The sequence below is a fragment of the Epinephelus moara genome, chromosome 24 (genome assembly GCF_006386435.1).
Source record: "Epinephelus moara isolate mb chromosome 24, YSFRI_EMoa_1.0, whole genome shotgun sequence".
NCBI classification, from domain to species: Eukaryota; Metazoa; Chordata; class Actinopteri; order Perciformes; family Serranidae; genus Epinephelus; species Epinephelus moara.
This window is the reverse complement of record NC_065529.1, coordinates 18969923-18991224: the sequence shown is the minus strand read 5'-3', so window position 1 is coordinate 18991224 and position 21302 is coordinate 18969923. Positions and strand designations below refer to the sequence as shown.

The 21302-nt window shown below is 42.7% G+C and overlaps 1 protein-coding gene across 7 annotated transcripts in view; it reads left to right on the top strand.

Annotated features, from left to right (window-relative positions):
- Positions 1–7721: 7721 nt before the first annotated feature.
- The window catches only part of celf4 (CUGBP, Elav-like family member 4), a 107407-nt gene continuing 93826 nt past the window's right edge, over positions 7722–21302 (top strand). For all 7 annotated transcript variants that reach the window (XM_050038456.1, XM_050038459.1, XM_050038460.1 and 4 more), the window contains exon 1: positions 7722–8454. In XM_050038456.1, coding sequence (XP_049894413.1) covers positions 8178–8454 — 277 coding nt within the window. In that variant the 5' untranslated portion in view covers positions 7722–8177. The remainder of the gene's footprint in view (positions 8455–21302) is intronic.

Sequence of the window (21302 nt, the reverse complement as noted above, 5' to 3'; positions counted from 1 at the left end):
AGGAAACTAGCATATGATAAATCTGCAACCAGCTTGGCCAATCACCTGAAACCCGTAGGTAACAGCCAAGCCATTCTGCAAAGTATTCTGAAGTTTTGATTAATCACAATATTTCGCAGTGAAGCTTCCTGGTATTCAGGACGGCTCTAATATTTACAGAATGTAAATATATTAACTGGTTTATCAATGAAGAAATGCCAAATCTAACATTTTTTTAAAAAGTTGAGTTGAGTTTCATTTAAAGGTCCCCTCCAGACACATGTTTACACAAGTATGTGAAAGTACTTAATATTGATATTTTCTCACATAAAAAGTAAAAGAATAAAACTCTGAAAAGGGGCCAGAAACTGTTTTACTCTTTCTCCTTCACTGAGAAATTCTGGATCTGGCCTCAGCCCTGACCACCACCACTGCTCACACTAGGCTGACCGCTGAAAGAGCAGCGCACATCAAGATGGCTGGCATCAACATTAGAGGAAACATAGGAGAGATTCAGTCATACATGTTTGAGCCTCAGTCTGACCCAGACTCAGATGAAGAGTCCATTGTACTAAAATTGGCCGCTAGCAGAATGGTAAGTGAAGTTAGCATGTTTTATTTGTTTGTTAGCTTGTTAGCTTGTTAGCTTGTAGGCTAACTGGCAGTGGCTGATACGGCATTAGTGTTTGTGAAACATGCAATGATATCTGCAATGAAAGGGTTTGGGGAGATAGTAAAGGGAAGTTCCATGGTCCAGTTTACATCCAGAAAATGAACACTCTACCATGTTTGCTGTCAAAACTGTCACTATGCTAATGCTAACTCTGCTGTCTGTACCGACGGTGTTGTATCAAAGTTTGCTCTCCTGTTGTTATCCCATATTAGACAGCAACTGGCTTTCATATTTGTGACGTACCTAATCTTACTTTTCCTGGAGTATGTTTGAATCTCAATTTGAGGGAAGAGCAAAGACATCACCCACCAAAGTAGAGCAATGTGGAAACACCTCTCTGGTGTAAACGCTGCACAGATACAAGTCAGTATAGTCAAGGTCAGACATTTAAGGGGACATAAGAACACTAGAAAAACATTTTTGAGTGGAAGGTGGATCTTTAATAAACATCTTAAGGATTATTTATAGCTATTGACAGAATTTATAAGGAGTATACAAACATGTAAATGGTTTAAAACACATGATAATATAAATGCAAGGACATTTTGAAATGTTTTTTAATGCTTAGTATTTGTCAGCAATTAGAATTCTTCTACTGATTTTATATTACTTTGTGTTATTGCATTGTTACTCATTATACATTTTTCACATATACATAAATACTTGCATCAAACTATTTCATAGTGTGCTACAAAGCATTAATTCAATGTGTGTATACTGCTTATGAATGCTAAATAGGGGGACTTGAATTGAAGTGTTGCCAAGAAATCCAGTGATGGATTATCCACTATTGTCCTGTCTCCTGACATTTTTGGACATGTGGATCAGTAGCGAGGCTACCAGCCCACAGTATATAACTTATCTGTAAACCTGTCACAGCAGCATTGTTTCACTTGTGTGTGTGTGTAGAGGGACATTCCTGCTAGTAAATAAAATCTCTGCTTGACAAGGCCGATGGAATTTCTGGGTCACATGATCAAAGACAGGCTCATATTTGCTTTTGCATGTAGGTTTGTTCACTTGTCCGGCGCCCATCACATGTGAATTACAGTGATCTAAAAATATGATGCACACATACACATGAGTGAGCACATGCACACTGTGTTAACACACACACATTCGCACACTTCCACACACGCGCAGTGACACAAACGCTACACCTCATCCTTACTCCAGACATTTTTTGCCCAGGGGTATACCAGAGAACCAGGTGTTATCTCACTCCCCTGTGAGTCCCACTTTCCTCCCCAGAGCAATTAATGACACCGTGGAGTCAGAAACTCTGGCCCCAAAATGGCTGCCTATCTGGAATGGAGGTGTCACATCACCCTGACAACCAGGTCAAGCCCTCGGAGTATCATCAGTGTGCGCCAACAAAGCCAGGGGTCAGGGTTCAACTCACCTCCTGACCCCTCTGTGGAATTGATCTGTTGTAGTGGAAATAGGATTTTTGGTGCTGCATGATTCAGACAGCAGCCAGACACTGGAGACATTTTCTGCCTTGAATGATTGACTAGATGACTCACAACATCAGACACGACAATACGGTTTTATAGCCACAAAAGAACTGCAGAGGAATTAGGTTAATTTTCTGTCATGTTTCCAAGTGTGAAAGCATGTGTATGTGTGGGTGCATCTATGTGCCTGAAGCTGCATTTATATGTGCGCGGTGCATACCAGTGCATGTGTGATGTTGTCAAGAAGCTGGTGTTTGTCAAGAGGCTTGTGTTTTCAGGGCAGCGAGTCAGTCAAGGAGAGGAGCTGTCAACACGGCTGATCTGTGCAGCTGGCATTCGGCACAGGCAGAGACGCCCACCCATGTCAAATGTCACAGCACTAATTTCTTTCCAATGCAGCCCAGGTATAACCGCAGGGGCGAGAGACAGACACACCTCATTGCTCCACAGAATGAGATTCCCAGGAGACTGTGCAATTCACAAATCTACAGGCTTTATTTTAATGAAATCCATAGCATCTTGTCATTTTTTGTTTTGTGCTCGGCTGTATGCTCATTCTAGGAATTCTGGGCAGCATCTGCGTAATGCAACAATTTTCCAGTTCTTACAGATAAATGGGGATTGTGTGCCTGTTAATATCTTGCACTGTGGCACCATTTAAACTTTGTTAAACTTAGTTTGTATAACTGCTGAAAATTATTTCTATTGCCTCTGGTCACTGGAGGGTGATGCCTCGCATACTTAAATTATGCGTTAAATATGTGTGGCTATACTTTGGGGACCTACACGTGTGCTAATTTTATCAAGCACACAATATCCTACAGTGTGTGTGTTAAACTAAAGAAAGGTTGCAGGACATGTTTAGTCCATACATGTGCTGGCAGGATGTTGTACAAATAATTTTAATGGCTCTAAAAGGCATTATAGAATGCATTTGTGCCTTTGTTTGTTTTTGCCCATGGGGAGATAATATCCCGCCTCTCAACCCAGTGTCAACAAACTTCCGCTGTAAGACTGCTCATTCCACACATGACCCAATAAAAAACATTTTGCCTCAGGAAGAAATAAGAAATATTCCCACTCCCAATTACCAGCTATGTTTCTTTGGGTTTATGCATATCTCTGTGTCCTTCCCTATTAATGCCTTCATAAACAAATCATTTCATATGTAAACTAGATGGAAGTCGTTGCGTATGATGAATATGAAAACTCCACACGTGACATATAAGTAAAATCATCATGCCACACAGATACAGTACATGCCAAGAACGCTGTGTACTTTTTTATAAGATGACATGCACACATCTGAAATTACTGCAGTAATTTTTTCCTTGGCACATCCCCTCCAATCTCTAACAAACTGGTGCTAATCAAGTTAAAGGGGACCTTCCTGCCCTCCTCGTCCCTCTAAACTTTCTCAGCATTTAGTCATGCACCTGCCGTTTCCTCATTCCTTTGCGCTCTTCCTCCTAAATTACTGGGAGGTGATATACAGCCTGGGTGTCCCAAGGCTACAGGAGATTTAGAACTTTGTCCCATATGAAGGAGAGGTGAGAAAAGACATTACTATGCAGAATAGGTAATATTGAAAACGCCAGAGCTTTTTATGGTGCCCCATGCAGATTATCAATCTATTTGTGTAACTTGGCTACCCAGAATTTCATTTCCCTTTTCATTTATTTGCCTTGCTGCAACCGTTTACAGTGCCGAAACTGAAAATTGAAGCCATGACGAGCGGGGGAGCAATATTCCAAGGGCAAAATAGGCCTCTTGTGCTGTATGATTGCAAAGGTTCATTTGGAAAGGGGAGGGGGAGGGAATGAAGTGACCTCTTTTTGATGAGCTCAGAGAATATTTTGAGGGAAACATGGAGTCCCCATATGGTTGTCTACACCTTGTCCATGCTGTCGTCTTATAGGCCTCGAGCTTTCCGAGGTGTTATTGAGGATTTATTGTGCTCCTTGCCTTTTAAAAGAGCAACACTTGTCTGTATTGCCCTATATTAAATTCAGCACCATGAACAGAGGCGTACATTTGGTAGCAGGGCCCTGTGTTAGTTTCAGCACCATGGACAGAGGCAGATCTCTCAGTGTTTGGTCTTGTTGTACAACTGCCGCTTTGTCATTAATAGGTTGCAATTAACAAAGTCCAGCCTTGATTCATATCACTACACAGCTTTTGGAAATGAAAATGAATATTTTTTTATACAGAGTTTAGTGTTTCAGAGAATAAAAAATGAAAAGTGTTTGACAGACCTGGTGCTTTGAATTGCTCTCAGCGTGCCTGTGCAGTGGGCACAAATGATTTGAAGAGCCACACAGTCACATTTGAGTATACCCAAACGGATTAAAATAAGTGCCATTTTGGGAGCGAAAAGACACACAGTTACACGTCTTGCTCGTTAATTGCGTGTTATTATTATCAGTCCGATGGGCTCAGTCACCGAAGCCATTTCACTCCGGGCGACACTGAAAACATTTCATAGTGGCTCACAGGTAGGCTGTGTGACGAAACAGACCGTGAGGGAACCATCGCGGCGCCATACCTTACATAATCATCACAGCAGTACCCACTGAACATAATTACAATGATTTGTGCCCTCCCATTTCACCCTTGTATTAAAAAATATTGCTCGAGGTAAGTCGGGCGTGAGCGCAGGCAAGGCTGCTGTGGTGAATGGAGTGTGGCCCCGAGGGAAAGCTTGGAGAGCAGAGCACGGTGTCATGCCAAAGAAAGCCAAGTCCCCCCCCCACCTCTCCACCTCCACCCTTCTCCACCCCTCCACCCCTCCCGCCCCGCCGGGGCCCGGTCATGCCGTGAGAACGGGATGACATTACCGGGCCATTTAGCTGGCGGAGGAGCAGAAAAAGGTGAGAGAGGCGCCGAGTGTGTCGCCTTTGTTATTTAATGGTTGGCTAATGTCTAGGCGGAGGGGGGTATGCCTCATAGCCAAAAAATGAAAACAAATAGGTCAACATTATGAGCCTTGGATGTCGCTGCTATACTGTGAGGCCTTGGGGCTGCGTGGTTTGACTGAAGACACTGAAGCAGAACTGGAGTACACAACCAGTTCATTTTGATCATCACTGGAGGATTGTGGTCTGTGTATCCCACACTTTACCCTGTGGCCTGACATGAATATAGCATATTATCATATATAGTAGGTATAGTATTATCATATGTGTAGTACTTTATGATTACTGTGGCCAAAACAGCTCACAGTAACAGTGTTATCGCAAAATATCTATAGGAATTTTGAAAAATAATAATATATATTCAGTCAAATTCATCTTGAACTTTGCTTATGTTTTTATACTCCTTCCTGGCAAATTAATTACACTCCAACGAATGCAGGGAGGTGGAGACAGTCTGTAAAAATAACAATACAAAAGTGAACAGAAAGAGCAATTACACTTAATTGATACTGTAAAGGCAACCAGATGGTGTTAGGAGGGGGAGACAAAGTGAGAAGGGAAAGAAATTATTTAAAACGTGCTGGATTATTTATATGATATTATAATATGTGTATGATTAACATGTTCTCAGTATTTAATCTTTGAATATCGCGGTTATTGTCAGTACCGGTATACCGTGACACCTCTGAGGCAACGACTTTTACCGGCTTTGCGTGGTTGTACACACGATTATGTGTACGTGTGTGTATGTGTGTGTATGTGTGTGTGTGTGTGTGTGTGTGTGTATGTGTGTCAAGTACATTCCTTGTATTCCACACAGTGTAGATCAAAATGTATACGCATCTTTATTCAACATGTGGATATTAATTTGCTTGTCTTTCTGTGAGATAGCATCCCACACTGAAGCAGACAGAGACATGGTTAAGGACCACCCAGCCTGCGACACATTATAGGCTATAGCTCCTCTGTCACTGATTAATTTTCCATATACCTTGCTGATTGTTTAAGTGACATTCCTCAGACTGGATTTCAATAGGAATATGAGCACTCTTATCATTAACACAGTGCCATGACCTCAGGTGTAGCTGTCCTTTAGGAACAGAGATAAACACCATGAACTGAGTCCCAAAGGAATAAAAGAGAATGGCCAGTGATCTGAACAGAGAGGTCATGCCAGTGCTCAGGTTAGAATTGAATGGGGAAATATCTGATCTTATATATCCAAAAGACGTGTCCGTCATCATAAATTGTGTCCACTTTGAGAGTCCATTTGCACCTTCCCCATGTCACTAAATTCGGAGGTGTAAGATCACAGATTAGGGGCAAAACAGTAAGATGATCAGTGTCAGATAATAAAGATCATTCTGTCTGGAGTATGGTGCTAAAAAAATGTAATATGTTGAACCCAAGAGAGCAGGAATTTCTCTCCTTTTTTTCTACCTGTTTAATCAGGAATGCTCAGTTAATTTCTATCACAGACGTAAATGTGCTTTTAATTTATGTGTAATTGTTTTAGACCTTCACTCTGAATGGGGTTTAATATTAGCACCTAACTCACTCACACTAGATTTTCATAAATCAAGGACTGCTATAATCAGACTGGCCACTTTAAATTTGATTAAAAAACTGTTTGGCTGATGCCTAAAGGCCTGAAGTAAGCTCAAAATTAATTTCACGAGGAAACTGAATATTACATGTCCTTCCAAATGATCAATCAACCCCCTTTTTTAACGACGAAATAGCTCCTCAGATGTGTTTGTGTATTTACAGTGTGAATTATGCTTGAGATTTTTCTTTTTGCTTTTGTCTTTGTGAGTGTGAGGAAGCCTAAAGAGTTGCCGACGTCGCTGAATGTGGATTTTCCGTGCGTCGTGTCAATTTGTCCCACTCCTGTGTGACTTTTTTCCCCCTCTGATGTGCCCCCTCTGTACGCCACTCGGCGGTGCTCACAGACTTCCCCTTTCTGGAAATCAAATCATCTAATCCACATGACTTTGGAAATGGCAGAGGAAGCTAATAATACGTCGTCTCACCGGTGCGCACACACAAAAAAAAAAATGCGTTTGCAGTCGACATTAACGAGCAGTCGGGACCGTCGGATGAATCCTGCATCCGTGTGTTTTTAGCTTCGCCTGCGGGACTGTGTGCGTTTCAGCACCACGGAGCTGTCCACGGTCCAGGAGCGAAGTGAAGATGCAGGGAGTCACTGCTGCTGCTGCTGCTGCTGCTGTCGAAGATGAGGAAAGCTACAAGATGATATGAAGTGTGATTCAAGCACAAATCAAACCTCCTCTCCCATCACACCTACAGCGACTCTTTATTCTGACTGAAGCAAAAACACATCAGGAGTAATCTGCTGTCAGACAGCTGTGCAGCTTATTACCATTAATAAGAACAGTGTGCATGTCAGTCACGATGTAATGCATTCTCGAGTTGGTGAATGTGTAGTTATTTGCTCTGAGTAGGAGCACAAAGGACCGTATTCTCTATATTTCTCTATTTATAGACCCTCTCCCCTCGCTGGAATGTACCACTCGGTCCTCGCAGGAGAAAAGGGGGGACAGAAAACGTTGGGTTTGACATATGCCGAGTTTATAGCGGCCCCCCTTTGTTCAAACCTCCCCACTGTTCTGGCAGAGATTGAACTGGCCCCGTCCGTTTAAACCGAGAAGACACCCATACCGACTCCTCAATGCAAAAAAATAAAAGGGTGCCAAGAAGCTGGGACGAGGGAACGTGGGTGTAAATAGACAGTGAACGCTCTTGGTCTCTCTCTCTCTCCCTCTCTCTCTCTCCCTCTCCCTCCCCCTTCTCTTTCTCTCTGTCTCTCTTTTATGAAATCAATGAACGAGTTATTGGGTAGGACATAAATATAAGGAATCAAAGCCTCCACCGGGACCAACGGCATTGCGCGCTTTTGATATGCGTCTTCGCCAAATGCTACATGTGTTTTCACATCAGTGTAAATATTGGCTTTGATAGGACGAGAGTGGAATCAGCTCTGGCACGGCTTGGTCTCGGAACCAAATTTTGACCAAGACTTCCACCAGCTTTTTTTTTTATTTATTATTATTTTTCAACGTAAAAAACGATTCCTCCACCATCACCATCTGCTGCTGTTGTACCCATCCCAACTCACTGGCCGGTCCGAAGATGGCAACTTTAACCAACGGGCAGGTGGACGGCACGGTGCACGGTGTCGGTGTAGTCTCCGCCAGCACGAACGGGCTCGTGAACGGATTAAGCCACAGCCACAGCCCGGTGGGCTGCCCGGCCACCATCCCCATGAAGGACCACGATGCCATCAAACTCTTCATCGGTCAGATCCCCCGCAACCTGGACGAGAAGGACCTCCGGCCCCTCTTCGAGGAGTTCGGCAAGATCTACGAGCTCACTGTGCTGAAGGACCGCTTCACGGGCATGCACAAAGGTGGGTTAAGCCCGTGTTCCCTGAGACAACTATGCTTCTACTTGTTTTTGTCAGTGTGAAATCTGTCACACACTGGTGAGAGTGAGGATCCTAAAATCACGATTGTTGGCAAATTGTGCAATTTTCCGTCAGGCTGACTTTACGCATGTTGTTGTCGGGATTTGTGGCAACCAAAAAAAGGACATTTATCCCTTTGTTAGACTTTTCATTGCTTCTCCAATCCAGTGCATCATTTTCAGTCTTATTGGGCAAACATATCCAAGCATGAGGGTGTCACGAATCGGGAGTCACGACGGCATGAATTTATGTAGGGTGATATTAGGAGGAGCAATGTTCCTATGTGGGCAGTGTGTGCACGGGAGTATTCACACATCTAGTCCGGCGGTTGTAAACGTGCTTTCATTCACTACAGCGCTAAATCCAGGCCATTAACCTCACGTTTTCACGTTGCAATAGCGGGGAGGCTGTGTTTGATTGCCCGCAGCACCGTACACTCTGTTGCCCGTAACTCTCTCGCTGTGTGTGTGTGTGTGTGTGTGTGTGTGTGTGTGTGTGTGTGTGTGTGTGTGTGTGTGGAGAGGGGTGGGGGGGGGTTGGTCGTGAGGAGGGGGGCGGTCGCGCGTGCACGTGTGTACGCACGTGTGCAACACAAGAGGAGTAGGCCAATGAATATATAGTACTTTTCTACAGCCTTTTAAAAAGCTTTTTGAGATATTCGGGTGCTGGTGATCTGAGTTATTCCTCCTTAAATATGAAATTTAAACTCTAAAATAGAAACGTAAATTGCACAGAAATATTTTAATTGATTTTTAAAAAACTTTATCACTCTGTGCAGCTGATTTTATACCTGCTCCCAGTGCCCTGTCTTCGTTACAGTTGTGAATTATCATAAAGTTTTGGGATAACAATGCTGCATGGCCTTTTGGTGTAATATTAACAGCCTGCCTTGTGTTTTTGGTGCAACAGGAATGACTCTGCTTTATCCTTGTATTTTATTTTCCACTCTCAAGGGAAGGGTCATTCTCTGCAAATCACCATCTAATGAGAGGTCACTAATTGATCTGCCATACCTGCAGGACATCACCCAGGGGAGCAAAGTACATTAAGAATGAGCTATCACTTTTTGGGAGCCCCCCCTGTCTTCCTCCCTTTAAAGCCCCCTCCGTCCCATGTAAACAATGTGTGACATGCACCATGTGTCAGGAAATGATTATGATATACAAATAATCGCAGAGGGCGGAGACTGTCTGCAGGCATGGGGAAGCCAAAGAGGTGGAGAAGGGAAGGGGGGGGGGGGGTTATCTTTTATTAATAGCCCAGCTGTAGTAGCGACTCCCTGTTGGACAGTTAATCACCAGTGGCCCCAGAACTATAGGCACGGCTCACCAGCTGATTCTAAGAACTGTCTCCTCACCGCGATATACGGCCCTGCTTCCCAGGCTGGGCCCCCACTTTCATTAGCGAGCCCCCGCTGCGCTCATATTTTAACTAGCTGGAGGCTCTAGCTACTCCCCGGCTCACCAGCTCACTGGCTCCCTGCAACCTGCTCGAAGGCCGCATACCCTCCACACACTCCTAACACCTTCCTGAAGTTTCTATAGAAGCTTCCCCAAATTAGCAGTAAAAGACAGCACGTCCCACAAATAACAGGCACAGTGAGTGACTGCGTGCTCTGCCGTCAAACTGCTTTTATTGAAGACTACACAGCATAGCATGAATCAGGTATGGGATGCAATCACAGCGAGAGTTTGAGACAAAAGTAAATACATTTATGAGAAGATACACAAATATTTTGGAGGGAAATGATGCATGCTGTTTCTCTGTGCCTTGTGAAATGAAAGCTATCTAAACTGTTAAACTCTGGCACTTTTTCCTGTATTTGTTCCAAAAAGTCTGGCTCACTGTTGCCAACCAGAAGCTGAAAAACTGTCAACTCATCAGTGCCATTTTGGTGGTCTAAAATAGTGTTGTACATTTTGTACATGCATGTTCCGATCTGTCACGACCCTCCCCTCTCCCCTTTTCCCTCAGCTCCTTCATGCAGTATGCATTTTTCAGAGTCCTGCTATAGAGTGGAAAGAGTCAAACCGAGGGCATGATGACCCTTTAAGGTGTGAAATGCTCCAGTGGACTGAGGTCTATAGAGCAGCCCACCAGAAAACTCCTCTTCTATTCTTCTCCTCCATCTTTTCTCCTCTTCATTAACTCCGCTTGATCCCCCTCATTCTTTGCTTTCCCTTTTTCGCCTTTTGTCTTCACTTTATGTACTCGCTCTGACATGTTGCCTGTTCCAGTGACAGTGCATCATGTTGGATAATGGCTGTGGTAGCACAAAAGCCTCGGCTTGAACCAGAGATTGTAGATGATCAACTGTCATTTCCTTTACAATTTTGTTCTACCTCTGGTTTTTTCCTCTCCAAATGGCACACGACTTGGTAACTGTCATCGCTAACAATGTAATGTCTCATCTGGGGATACTGTTGCATTCATTTAACTCTACCCAAAGAGACATGGCACTTTTACAAAGAAATAAGCATGGTTTTCAGCTGGATAATACAGAGCTTTTTTTTTTTCTGCTACGGCAGGTAATAAAAGGCTCTCCTGTTCTGCTGTACATCAACAAGCCTAAAGAAACAGCCTTAGCTATGGTAATGCTGCTGAAGAAAGAGACCCCTATTATGGCCATTGTCAGCCGTGCCTGTGATACTATTGCCATAACCCTCCCCATAATGACTCCATGTATCACTAGTAATCTAGTCTTTAGGATTCTGTCCCCTTGGAATGGAGGGGTGGAGGGAGCGGGGAGGAGGGGAGTATGGGACGGGGGTCTGCAGAGGCTCGGAGCGGGCGCAGGGACACCAGTGCAGGCCTACATTCTCCCAATGATTTTATTTCTCTCCCCTCTGCGACCGAGCCATGCTAATAGAGGCCATTTATAATGGTCACCGGCTGCTGCTGCTGCTGCTGCTGCTGCTGCTACCAAGCACAACGGGGCTGAGAGGCACGGCTAGCACAAAGAGCCAGGCCTTTTCTCTTTCTCCTCTCCCTGGCAATGCAGCATGGGAGGTGGGGATCTATTCAGGAAGAGAAGGTGTAGATATGATTGCTAGCACTATTCATCAGCCTGATTTCATGTAATAATCACCGGGGCAATTGAGCTGCAATGATACGGGGAAGACATTTAATAACCGAAGGTGTTATCTATTGTTTACTGCTGTCACATCTTCAGGCAGTATTGTGTTCCAGGCCAAACCTTTATTGTCTACATCTTCGTTTTTTCTGAGCAAATGCAAATGCAACTGTCACCAAGTTTGTTTTACGGCTGTTGTTTCATTTGGTGGTAATTTAATGCGAGTAATATATTTGTCCTTGGCCAAACTAAATACATTAGCAACAGCTCTCGCCATAGGCTCAGACAGTTAAAGTGGCTGCAAAGCCAGAGAGTTGCTCAAAGTCAAAGCAGGTGCTGAAACTCCACTTAGATTTGGGCCAAAAAGTCCATTTTGACCTGGCAAGTGATGTAAATAAAATGTCACAGGTCTTCAGTGCGGGTCATCTGCTTTTAAAAGAAGACACCACTGGTAAAATAACTGTGGGGATTAATGATAACATGTGGGCTGTTTTTCAGTTTAATCTCAATACTTGAGAAAATGGTTTAATATGTTTAAAAATCAAACAAGTGGAGATACAGCGTAATGACCAATAGTAATCGTGTTAAAATTTACCCATACTGCAGATGGCTTATGCCACAGATGGGGGCTATAATCTATGCAGCACATAAAGGGAGTTATGGTTCCCTCTGAACGTCTATGGTATTGATATTTCAGCCCTTTTAAGTGAATGTGTCAGGGGAGCAGGTTCAGAGCAGATCATTGGGCTCATCGTGTTTGGTGAGGCCAGGAAGTCACGATGCCAAAAACATGAAAGTCTCATGCTGTGTTTTATTGCAGGCAATTAGGTGTTACAGGTTGCCATTAGAGGAGTACCGTCTGCAGGAAAAAAAGGAGGATAAAGCCAAATTTGGCTCTGAACAAAGAGAGAGAAGTGCGGGTGTGTTTTTTCGTCCTGCAGGTCTGCGTTAATGCAGCATGCGTTCCGGCCGAAAAATTTCACTCTCGTTGCATCATCCTCTCTCTGTGGGATCTTTCTCTCTCCTCCTCTCGCATTTGGTTTGGGATGAGTGTGTGTTGGTGTGTGTGTGTGTTCATGTGCTCCTCCTCTCCTCACTGGCCCAGAATCCTCCACTCAGCTCAGCTCAGAATGCGCGCTCAGGCCCCACATTGTGCCCCGTTTCTATGAAGACGCGTCGCAATCGATTTTTGAGTGTTTTGTCAGGGAGAAAGGCAACATGTGTCACAGGGGGGGTCGCTTCGTACCAAAGTACACTCGACCACCAGCGCCACACCCACACACGCCACCGCCACCCCTGTCCTGGCACAACCCAGAACTGCCAAGCAACAAGAGGGGAAACAAGAGGCGGAGTCTGAGCGGGGAGTACAGTGAGCCTAATTTGTCAGGAGGGCCGTTGTCAAGGCAGCACTGCCTCTGTTGTCCATTATTATTGGAGGGGACTGTCAGATGGGGGCCGGCTGATGGCCGAGCAGGGAGCCAGTTAGTCACAGTGAGAGATGACCGCACCAAGCCAAAGGAGGGAGTGCTCGTGGAGCTCGTGCAAGGATTAGCATGCTAACAGCAGGTTTGGAGTCATGAGGCCTGTCAGGGAGGTGGAGCCCTCTGGCTCGTCTGACCTCGGCGGTCCTCTCATTAAAACCACTGACCTTTACATACAGACAGAGAGAGATAATGTAAAGGGATGGCTCTACCTACATGGTCATCTCATTTCACTTCCTAAAGAGTGGATGGAACAAGCTGACGTGTGTTCAGCACAAACTGCAAGTTTGGTAAAAGTATACAAGGGTAAATATGTTGTGTGCGCATGTATATATATATATATATATATATATATATATATTGGTAACACATTGATGGGTGAGAACTAGAAGGGCATATGTGACATTTGGGGAAAGATGAGTTATATATATCAAATGAAAGCTCCTGATGAGCAAAATACCCAAAAGGGTACTTTTGAATTCTTAACCAATCTTAAGTTATTAATCAAAAACCAAAAGACTTAACACTGAACACACTGAACTAATTGGGGTCAAAACGGACGTAACTGCACTTACTTAAAAACTTTTTTTTTCTCAATTAATGTCAAAATATTGTTATTTTAGTACACTGTCATCCACATGTTTATGAAGTTTTAATATTTAAGATTAAAAGAAATAAAGAAACATAACAAACTCACTCACTTACTTCCCTCTGGTTCTCACCCCTCAATATGTACCAGTAACAAACGATTTAAAGTGTGCCGCATATTTGAAATGACTGTAATTTCAAACATACAATCACATTGCCATTTATGGGCATTTGCCTCTCAGAAAACTTTTTGTGTTGATAGTTCAGGAGGGCATGCATGTCTGGTATCATACAGTTAAATGGTGGAGTCAGCATATATCAGGGTGTTAGTGTGTAGTTAATGGTTCCATGTGGCAAAGTCATGGCTCACTGTGGACGGCAGTGCTGACCTGTGGAGAAGCATAACACTGAAGATTTGTGGCCATCGTTACGGGTCAGAGAGACTGCTGATCTCAGCAATTTTCAGATAGATAGATAGATAGATAGATAGATAGATAGATAGATAGATAGATAGATGGATAGATAGATAGATAGATAGAAGCTTTTTTATTTGCTTATTTTCAAGTGAATTTTCTGGTGTGAGAATCTCTCCAGGCATGTGATGTTTTATTTTTCCCATAAGACCACTGACTGTGTTAACTCACACTCGGATATCAATATTCTGATATACTAGAGACGAAAGTGATCCATAATACTTCCAACAGTTTCGAAGGCGAAAAACATCTCTGAAACATTTATATGCACAGTGGAAAAGCTTTCTTGTGTTTTGACACAGTTAAACTCCTCGGCCGATAGCCCACAGCTGGGTTAAAATAAAGTCTGCCTTAAATGTTTCATCAACATTTGGCCTTTTGTTTTCCATAAAGAGAGGCTAAACAACTTGCACATGCTTCCCTCCTGCTTTCCTACTGCCGCGTGCATTGCCCCAGTGTACTGTTCTTCCAGAGGATGAAGAAAAAAATCCTTTTTTTTGACAAATGCTCCTTGGAGAGGTAAATATTTTCTGTTTTCAAGGCTCTTGCATCAGCTAAGTATTATTGTGCTTCGTGTTCAATTTTTAAAAAGTTGACGCTTAAGGCCTCTTCAATCTTTTAGGTACGCTTAATACCACTTCCAAGCCCCCCCGCTTCAAATACCGGTGGCCGGTTCAGGAGATGGGGAATGCAATACTTTTGAAATGTTGGAAAGTCTTACATGTTGTTTTTGAGATTTACTTTTGTTCCACTGATGATTTCATGACTAATAATAGAGCTTCCTGTGGGGAGGAGCCCTGCATTTTTTTCTTTATGTGATTTTTTTTTTTTTTTACAAGTTTAAAAAAATCATCATAGTTCAGGATTAGCTAAGTAAAATATACTGATAAATAAAAACATATTCATGCAGCTTCACACATTATAGTCCCCACATGTGATCTCTCTCTCTGTTATTCAATATACTTTACATTTTGTTCCATTTCTGGCTCTCTTATCTGTGCCAAGCAATTACACGGGCACCATGCTCTATATGTAGTTGTTCGGCGTGAAAGGCTTAAACACCATTTCCTTTGTTCGCCAGTCAAAAGGTTATGAATCTCCTCTGTGCGTGAACTTGGAAACTGGTGTTTTTTGCCTTTTGGATTAGAGCTGCAGGCTCCTTTTATCAAGCTTTGCACAGTGAGGAGGCATTATGATAGGGAATATTATAATATCCGCACCCAATATCTGTATGTGTACAGTATATGTGTGTGTTTATACGGGCATGTATACATTTTCTCTGTATATTTGTTGTGTGTTCATCCCTTTATGTGCATATGGTTTTGATATATGAATGTGTGTGTGTGATTAAACTGCAGATTATAGTACTGCATGTGCCAAATATCAGCCCGAACTGAAGCAGTACTTCATAGTAACTTTTAATGTTTAATTGTAGTATTTATATTTAAGGCCAAAACCCGACTCGAACCCTCAGTGTCTGCACATTAAAATGGGTCCAGCTGCAGCTCTCTGCTGCAGAGGCTTTCCACGAGGAATGAGCAGCATGACACAGCAGCAATGTGAAAAATAGAAGCAAAGTTTGTCATAGCTAACTGTGGCAGTGGCCCATTAATGCGTATCCGTTAAGCATTTATTCTCATTACATATTCTGCTCCAAATGTCTTTTATTGGCTTCAAACTGCAGCTAATACATTTAAATGTTTTTTTAACATTGTTCTCAAGGTCAAGTTGTGTTTTAATATCACAGAAAAAAAATCAAATCATTGTTATTACCTTGCAAACAGATATTGTAATAAGCCCCTGTGATTCCTCCAACCAGTGATACATGATACTTTCAATTACCTTTTTAGCCCATACACAATTGGCTCATATACACAAAACAAATCATTCGGCTTTGGAGATTTATGGTTCATAGAAAGTTGAATTGATGTTTATTCTCAACCAAATTGCTAAACATAACTCGAAGTGGCGTATCTGGGTCTGCCTGCTGGAATACTCCAAAGCAGGGATTACACGAGCCGTGTACTATTTGTCCCAGACAGAAAGCGCGTCAAAGACTGTCGAGCATGTGTGACTTGTCAGGCCGCACACATATTTAGCTTCCTCTGTATGCATGCATACCGTCTCCTGTGCTGTGCGATGACTGCCAGGTTTGAGTGTCCCTGATTCAATTCGCTTTCTTCCCCCATCTCCCTTCATGCCTATTTCATGTCCCCCCAATTAAAAATGCACCACGTTGACTTGTAAAAGGAAGGTGGGAATGGAGGTTAGGGCTTTTCAAAGATCTCTCTCAATTATTCAAGAGCAGGTTTGATTCAGAAAATGGAGGAGGATTAATAAGTCATGCAGAAGTTTTCAGAGGTTTTGGTAGCAAATGTAATGCAAGATGTTCTGATGAAACTAGCAGGAGCATCGACCAAAAAGAACAGTTTGTTGTCGATTGGGCTTGGCAAGTTTTGACTCCCAGAGTCAGCATCCTACATTTATGCTATCACTTCTCTTTAACAGATGTGAGAGGGATGTCTGAAGTTAGCAACTCAGGTCAGAGAAGCTTTGTTCTGTTTTATATATAAGAAATATATTTAGTTGGCACAGTGCTGAATGACAAAAGGCACCCGAAGAGCTTTGAATTTGTGTTTCAATTTTTTGCATTTGTTTCTGGATACCCACTGGGTCCATATCATTCCATTTTCATTCCCCCAAAAAACTGCAAATCAGTGCCTTTTGCTATCAGATATTACCATTCAAATCATATTGGCATCACATTGAGGGAAAGTACATCAAGGCTTTATCCTATCCTGCTGGTTGGAGAGCAGATAGACCAAAACATATCGCTGCAGAGGGAGATGGTGCAAGAGTGCGTAAAACGACAAGGAGCTCAAGACAGAGAGAGCGAGGGGAGAGAGGGAAGGAGAATTAGAGAGATGTTGAAACAGGGATGATGTAAGAGAATGCGTGAAAAGAGGCGAGGGAGATCCATGGAAGAGAGTTCGGGTGGGGGGTTGCACACAAAGGCAGACAAAGAATATCAAGAGGCAGAGCGATATACAAGAAAGAGAGCAGAGATTGTAAAGAGAGGTGCAGACTAAAAATGGAGGCACGGGGAGATTGTTCAATGACAGGCACGGAGTGAGCAAAAAGGAAGAGGGAAGGGGCTGAGAAGAAAAGACAGACAGAGAGAGAGAAGTAGAAAGAGTGAGGGAGTCCCAGAGACAGATGTCGCCCTCGCTGGCCCCGGCAGATTGATAGCTTCTGGCCCAGTTCCATGCCAGGCTTTGACCCCTCTGTCCTCTGCTGTAATTTATAGGCTGCGTTTTGCCAGATTTAAGCACTACTCTGTGGCCATCATGGCTCGAGAAGGAAGAATGACCTTCCTGGGATGGGAGCAGAATTAGACCCCTGCAGCTCTCAGCCACCCCGGGGGTAAATCAGCAAGTGCCCTCCATATTAGAGTGATCTCTGACAACATGTTAATTGGACAGGTTTTACTGTATGTTTGTCAAGCAATCATTTCTTCCCCGTGTATATTAGCTCCTGCTCTTTCATCACGAATTTCAATATGCACTAGTATTGTATTTGAGTTTTAGTGTGTTTAGCGTCTGCCAGAATAAATGTCTGCGTATCAGTCCAGTCACATTGCCATCAACACACAGCAGGTGAGAGGACGAATATATTTGATACATTTTGGGTGACACTGGAGCTCAAGATTTTGGCCTCATGCTGCGACAAGTCTGGACAAACTATTGTTGTTATGAAGTCATTTCCAATACTCCAAGTAACAGCAATAAAATAAAAGATTGTGTTGTCCTTACACTTTTTATAGAGCTTAATTTCTACAGAAAAAAAAAAGTTTGAAAAAGGATGGAAAACCAGAAATCTGATTAGCTGTTGATGCTCAATGACCACCAAATCCAAACCAACCAAGACAGTACTTATAATATATATTGATAAAAAATATAGATTAAAAACAAGTTGCTATCCTGCGATAGGCAACCACACACCAGTGTCCAAAATAACCAACAAAAAATCATGATCAGGAATAAACTTGACAAATGGCCATTATTATTACTACTGTTTGTAGAATTACAGTGCAGTTCTGCATGCGGTTTGTCCAAGTGGTGTTGCCGTACCCCAACAGAACACAGCTCACAGGCGTATTCAACTAACACTAACATCTTGCTGTTCATAAATTATGTTATATTTGTCAGTTTGCTCATGTCAGGTGTCAATCATTTATGTCGTGTACAGTACACAGTATAGCTTTACATGCTTGTGATAAATAATGTAATATAATGGGGGGTTGGGGGAGTTAGACTACCTCAGCAGATTTGCCCTCCCCCTCATGTTGACTTCATGGCTACAGCCTTGAAAGCAACAGTTTTAACTTTGGCAGAGAACTGAGGGTCCATGTGGGAGTCCATCTATCGTATTAAAAAGCTGACTGACAAAAAATGTTATAGGGTCTTTCAGGGAGGCTCTTGGAAATAAGTGAGGAAACGTAAGTGTGAGTGACTGACGTTCAGCTGGATTTAAGCAGGTCTGTGCAGGTTGTGATGATCACTTTACCGGGGATGATTTTGTACCTCAAGAGCAGGTGGAAAACTTCACGGGTATGTTAACACACAATGAAGGTGGTTATGAGAAAATATACGGAAATCAAAAAACATTTTCACTGAATTTCACTGAGCAATACGTAACAAAAGAAATGGAGCTGTAGCCAATGGCAAACAAACACAAGGTTTGAGTATTTCATTTACATCAAACAAAGAGCAAGCAGAGTACTCACCTTAAACGTGGTGTTTACCGAGCTGCTAATGCTCTATAGTGAATGCACTCTTTATTTATTTTTATTTATTTATATACCAGTGCCTTGTATTTGTGATCTTTTATCCATTTCACTGCACTTCATTTTCAATTTCCTCAGAAGTTTATTTATATATTTAACATCTGAACTTACAATTATATAAATACATGTTATTATGAGGTTATTGCGGCCAAATTAATTGCCTTGGAGTGTCCATTGTATTAAATATTGAACATTTCTTTTTTCAGTCTGCTGATCAAAGACACCTCAGACCACTGTCTGCACCTTTTTGTGTTTTTTAAGGTCTCCGTCACTCAGAGGCCGAGTTGCTTAATGACTGATCAGCTGCCGCCTTCGTGAGTCAGGCACTAATTTTTACAGGCGCAAATTAAATGAAAAGCGAGGCACAAGTTTGCACTGTGGTTTCTTGTAAAGTAAATATGGCCCTGTGTGTATCCGGCGTGTGCCTTCCAGTAGACTAACTTGGCTGGCTAGCCGGTGGGCTCAGCTGGGCTTGTGCTTGGCCATTCAGAGCGTTACTTCAATGCACAAATCAGGCCAGGGAATGATCTGGACAGAAAGCCTTCAGCAAATTATTACAGATTTGCAATTTAATGGCTTCTGAGGTCTCTCCCAGCCCCACACAGGTTCCCGACGAGACAGAGCCCATTAGTTTGGTCCTTTAATCACAGAACAGGAGATGGGAATCCTGGCCAAACCTATACATACCCCGCTTCACTTGGTGTGGAATGATTTCATGGGTTTATAGATAGAGACAGAGAAGTCTGTGCATGAGAGCAGGCATGTGTGAGTGTGTATGTGTGTGTGTAGGAGAGAGAGAAAACAACGCGTCCCTCTATGGATCGTTTATCAATACCATGAGGACGCACTGGGCAGGAGCAATTAATTTGGCATTGGCTGTACCCAAAGCCAACAGAAGTCCACTTCATAAATACATAAAAATGGAAAACAAGTCTCCAATGTCATGTTCCAAAAATATTTTCATTAAAAGTGGTTTCAGCTTAAGTTAAACATGAAAATGTTTTAATCAGCAACATTAAAGTTATAATTTTATCATCGTAATTAAATTTAATCATCAAGAGAGAAACATGACAAATGTTCAGTTAGTTGAGCAAAGTTTAGAAGAATCACTTTGTGTTCTGCTAAACTTCAGTAGACTGACCTGTTTCAGACTGAGCTGCAGAACAGCCCCTCACTTAAGCCTGTAAATAAAGAAAATATATTTGCTTGTGATTTATTACATTTTCTGTGAATTAATCGGCAGTTAGGCTCCAGACCCAAAGCTCTGTGTTATGGTCCATTATGGATTTACAGTGCAAGATTTTCCCATTTATACAGGCTGAAAGAATGTATTTTAGATAATGACATAACTTTTCTGATACTATTTGCGACAGACAAATGGCCAGCTTATACAGGGTGTTTAAGCGAGTCTTTTCCCCGACACTATACTTGCCCTGAGTAATGTGCCATCGATGCAAAATGTAAAAACTATCACTCCAATCTGCCTTTCAATGTCCCAATTTGTCCAAGAGGAAGCCAAGCTTTCTAAATGAGCTGGATAAAAGTGACTGCCAAAGGGGATGAATATATATAATTATCTGTGGTTGGAGCACCAACAAAGGGACTTTGAAAATCAACTTTGTGCGCCAAAGGCTTCATTAGCCTGACGACAACAAAATGTCCCCTCAACTCACAGGCAGGGAGACACAGGTATCTGCAAAGCCATTATAAAAGCACGTCGCGCAGCCTCCTGTAGCCCAACCGCTATCTGTTTGGGATTAGAAGCTACTTAATGCGCTAATGTTAATATGCTAATGTGTTAATGTTATGTTTGAATTATTAGGTGATTTAAGAAATGGCTGGCTGCTGTTTTGTTGGTCTTACGCATTGACACGTTCGAAAGGACGGATAACTGTGTTTACTTTGCATATGGAAATCCCCGAATGTCTTTCATCTGTCCTTCCTATAGCGACTAGTGGTCCATGTTAGCTTTGCAAACATCTTAATTGTGTTAAATGGAGGAAAAAGGGGGGAAGATTAAAAGCCATTAATGTGTGTTGCGTGAGGGTGTGCTATTCCCGGGACGGTGCTTTTGTTCACTTTGGCAAAGCAGACGAGAGAGTTTCACCTTGAAACTCAATGCACACCAGAAACATTGTCATTGTGTCTGCCTAAAACGCTGCTGTCTCTCGCTCGCACTGTTTTATACACTGTCAGACTTGCTTCGCTTCGTCTTTGCATTTCTTTTTGTGATCGCCTCTCTCCATCCTCCTTCCTCCCTTTGTACGTCTCTCCCATTTTCTCTCATTCTGTCTCTCTCTTGCTTTTCCCTTTGTAGCACTGTTTCTCTC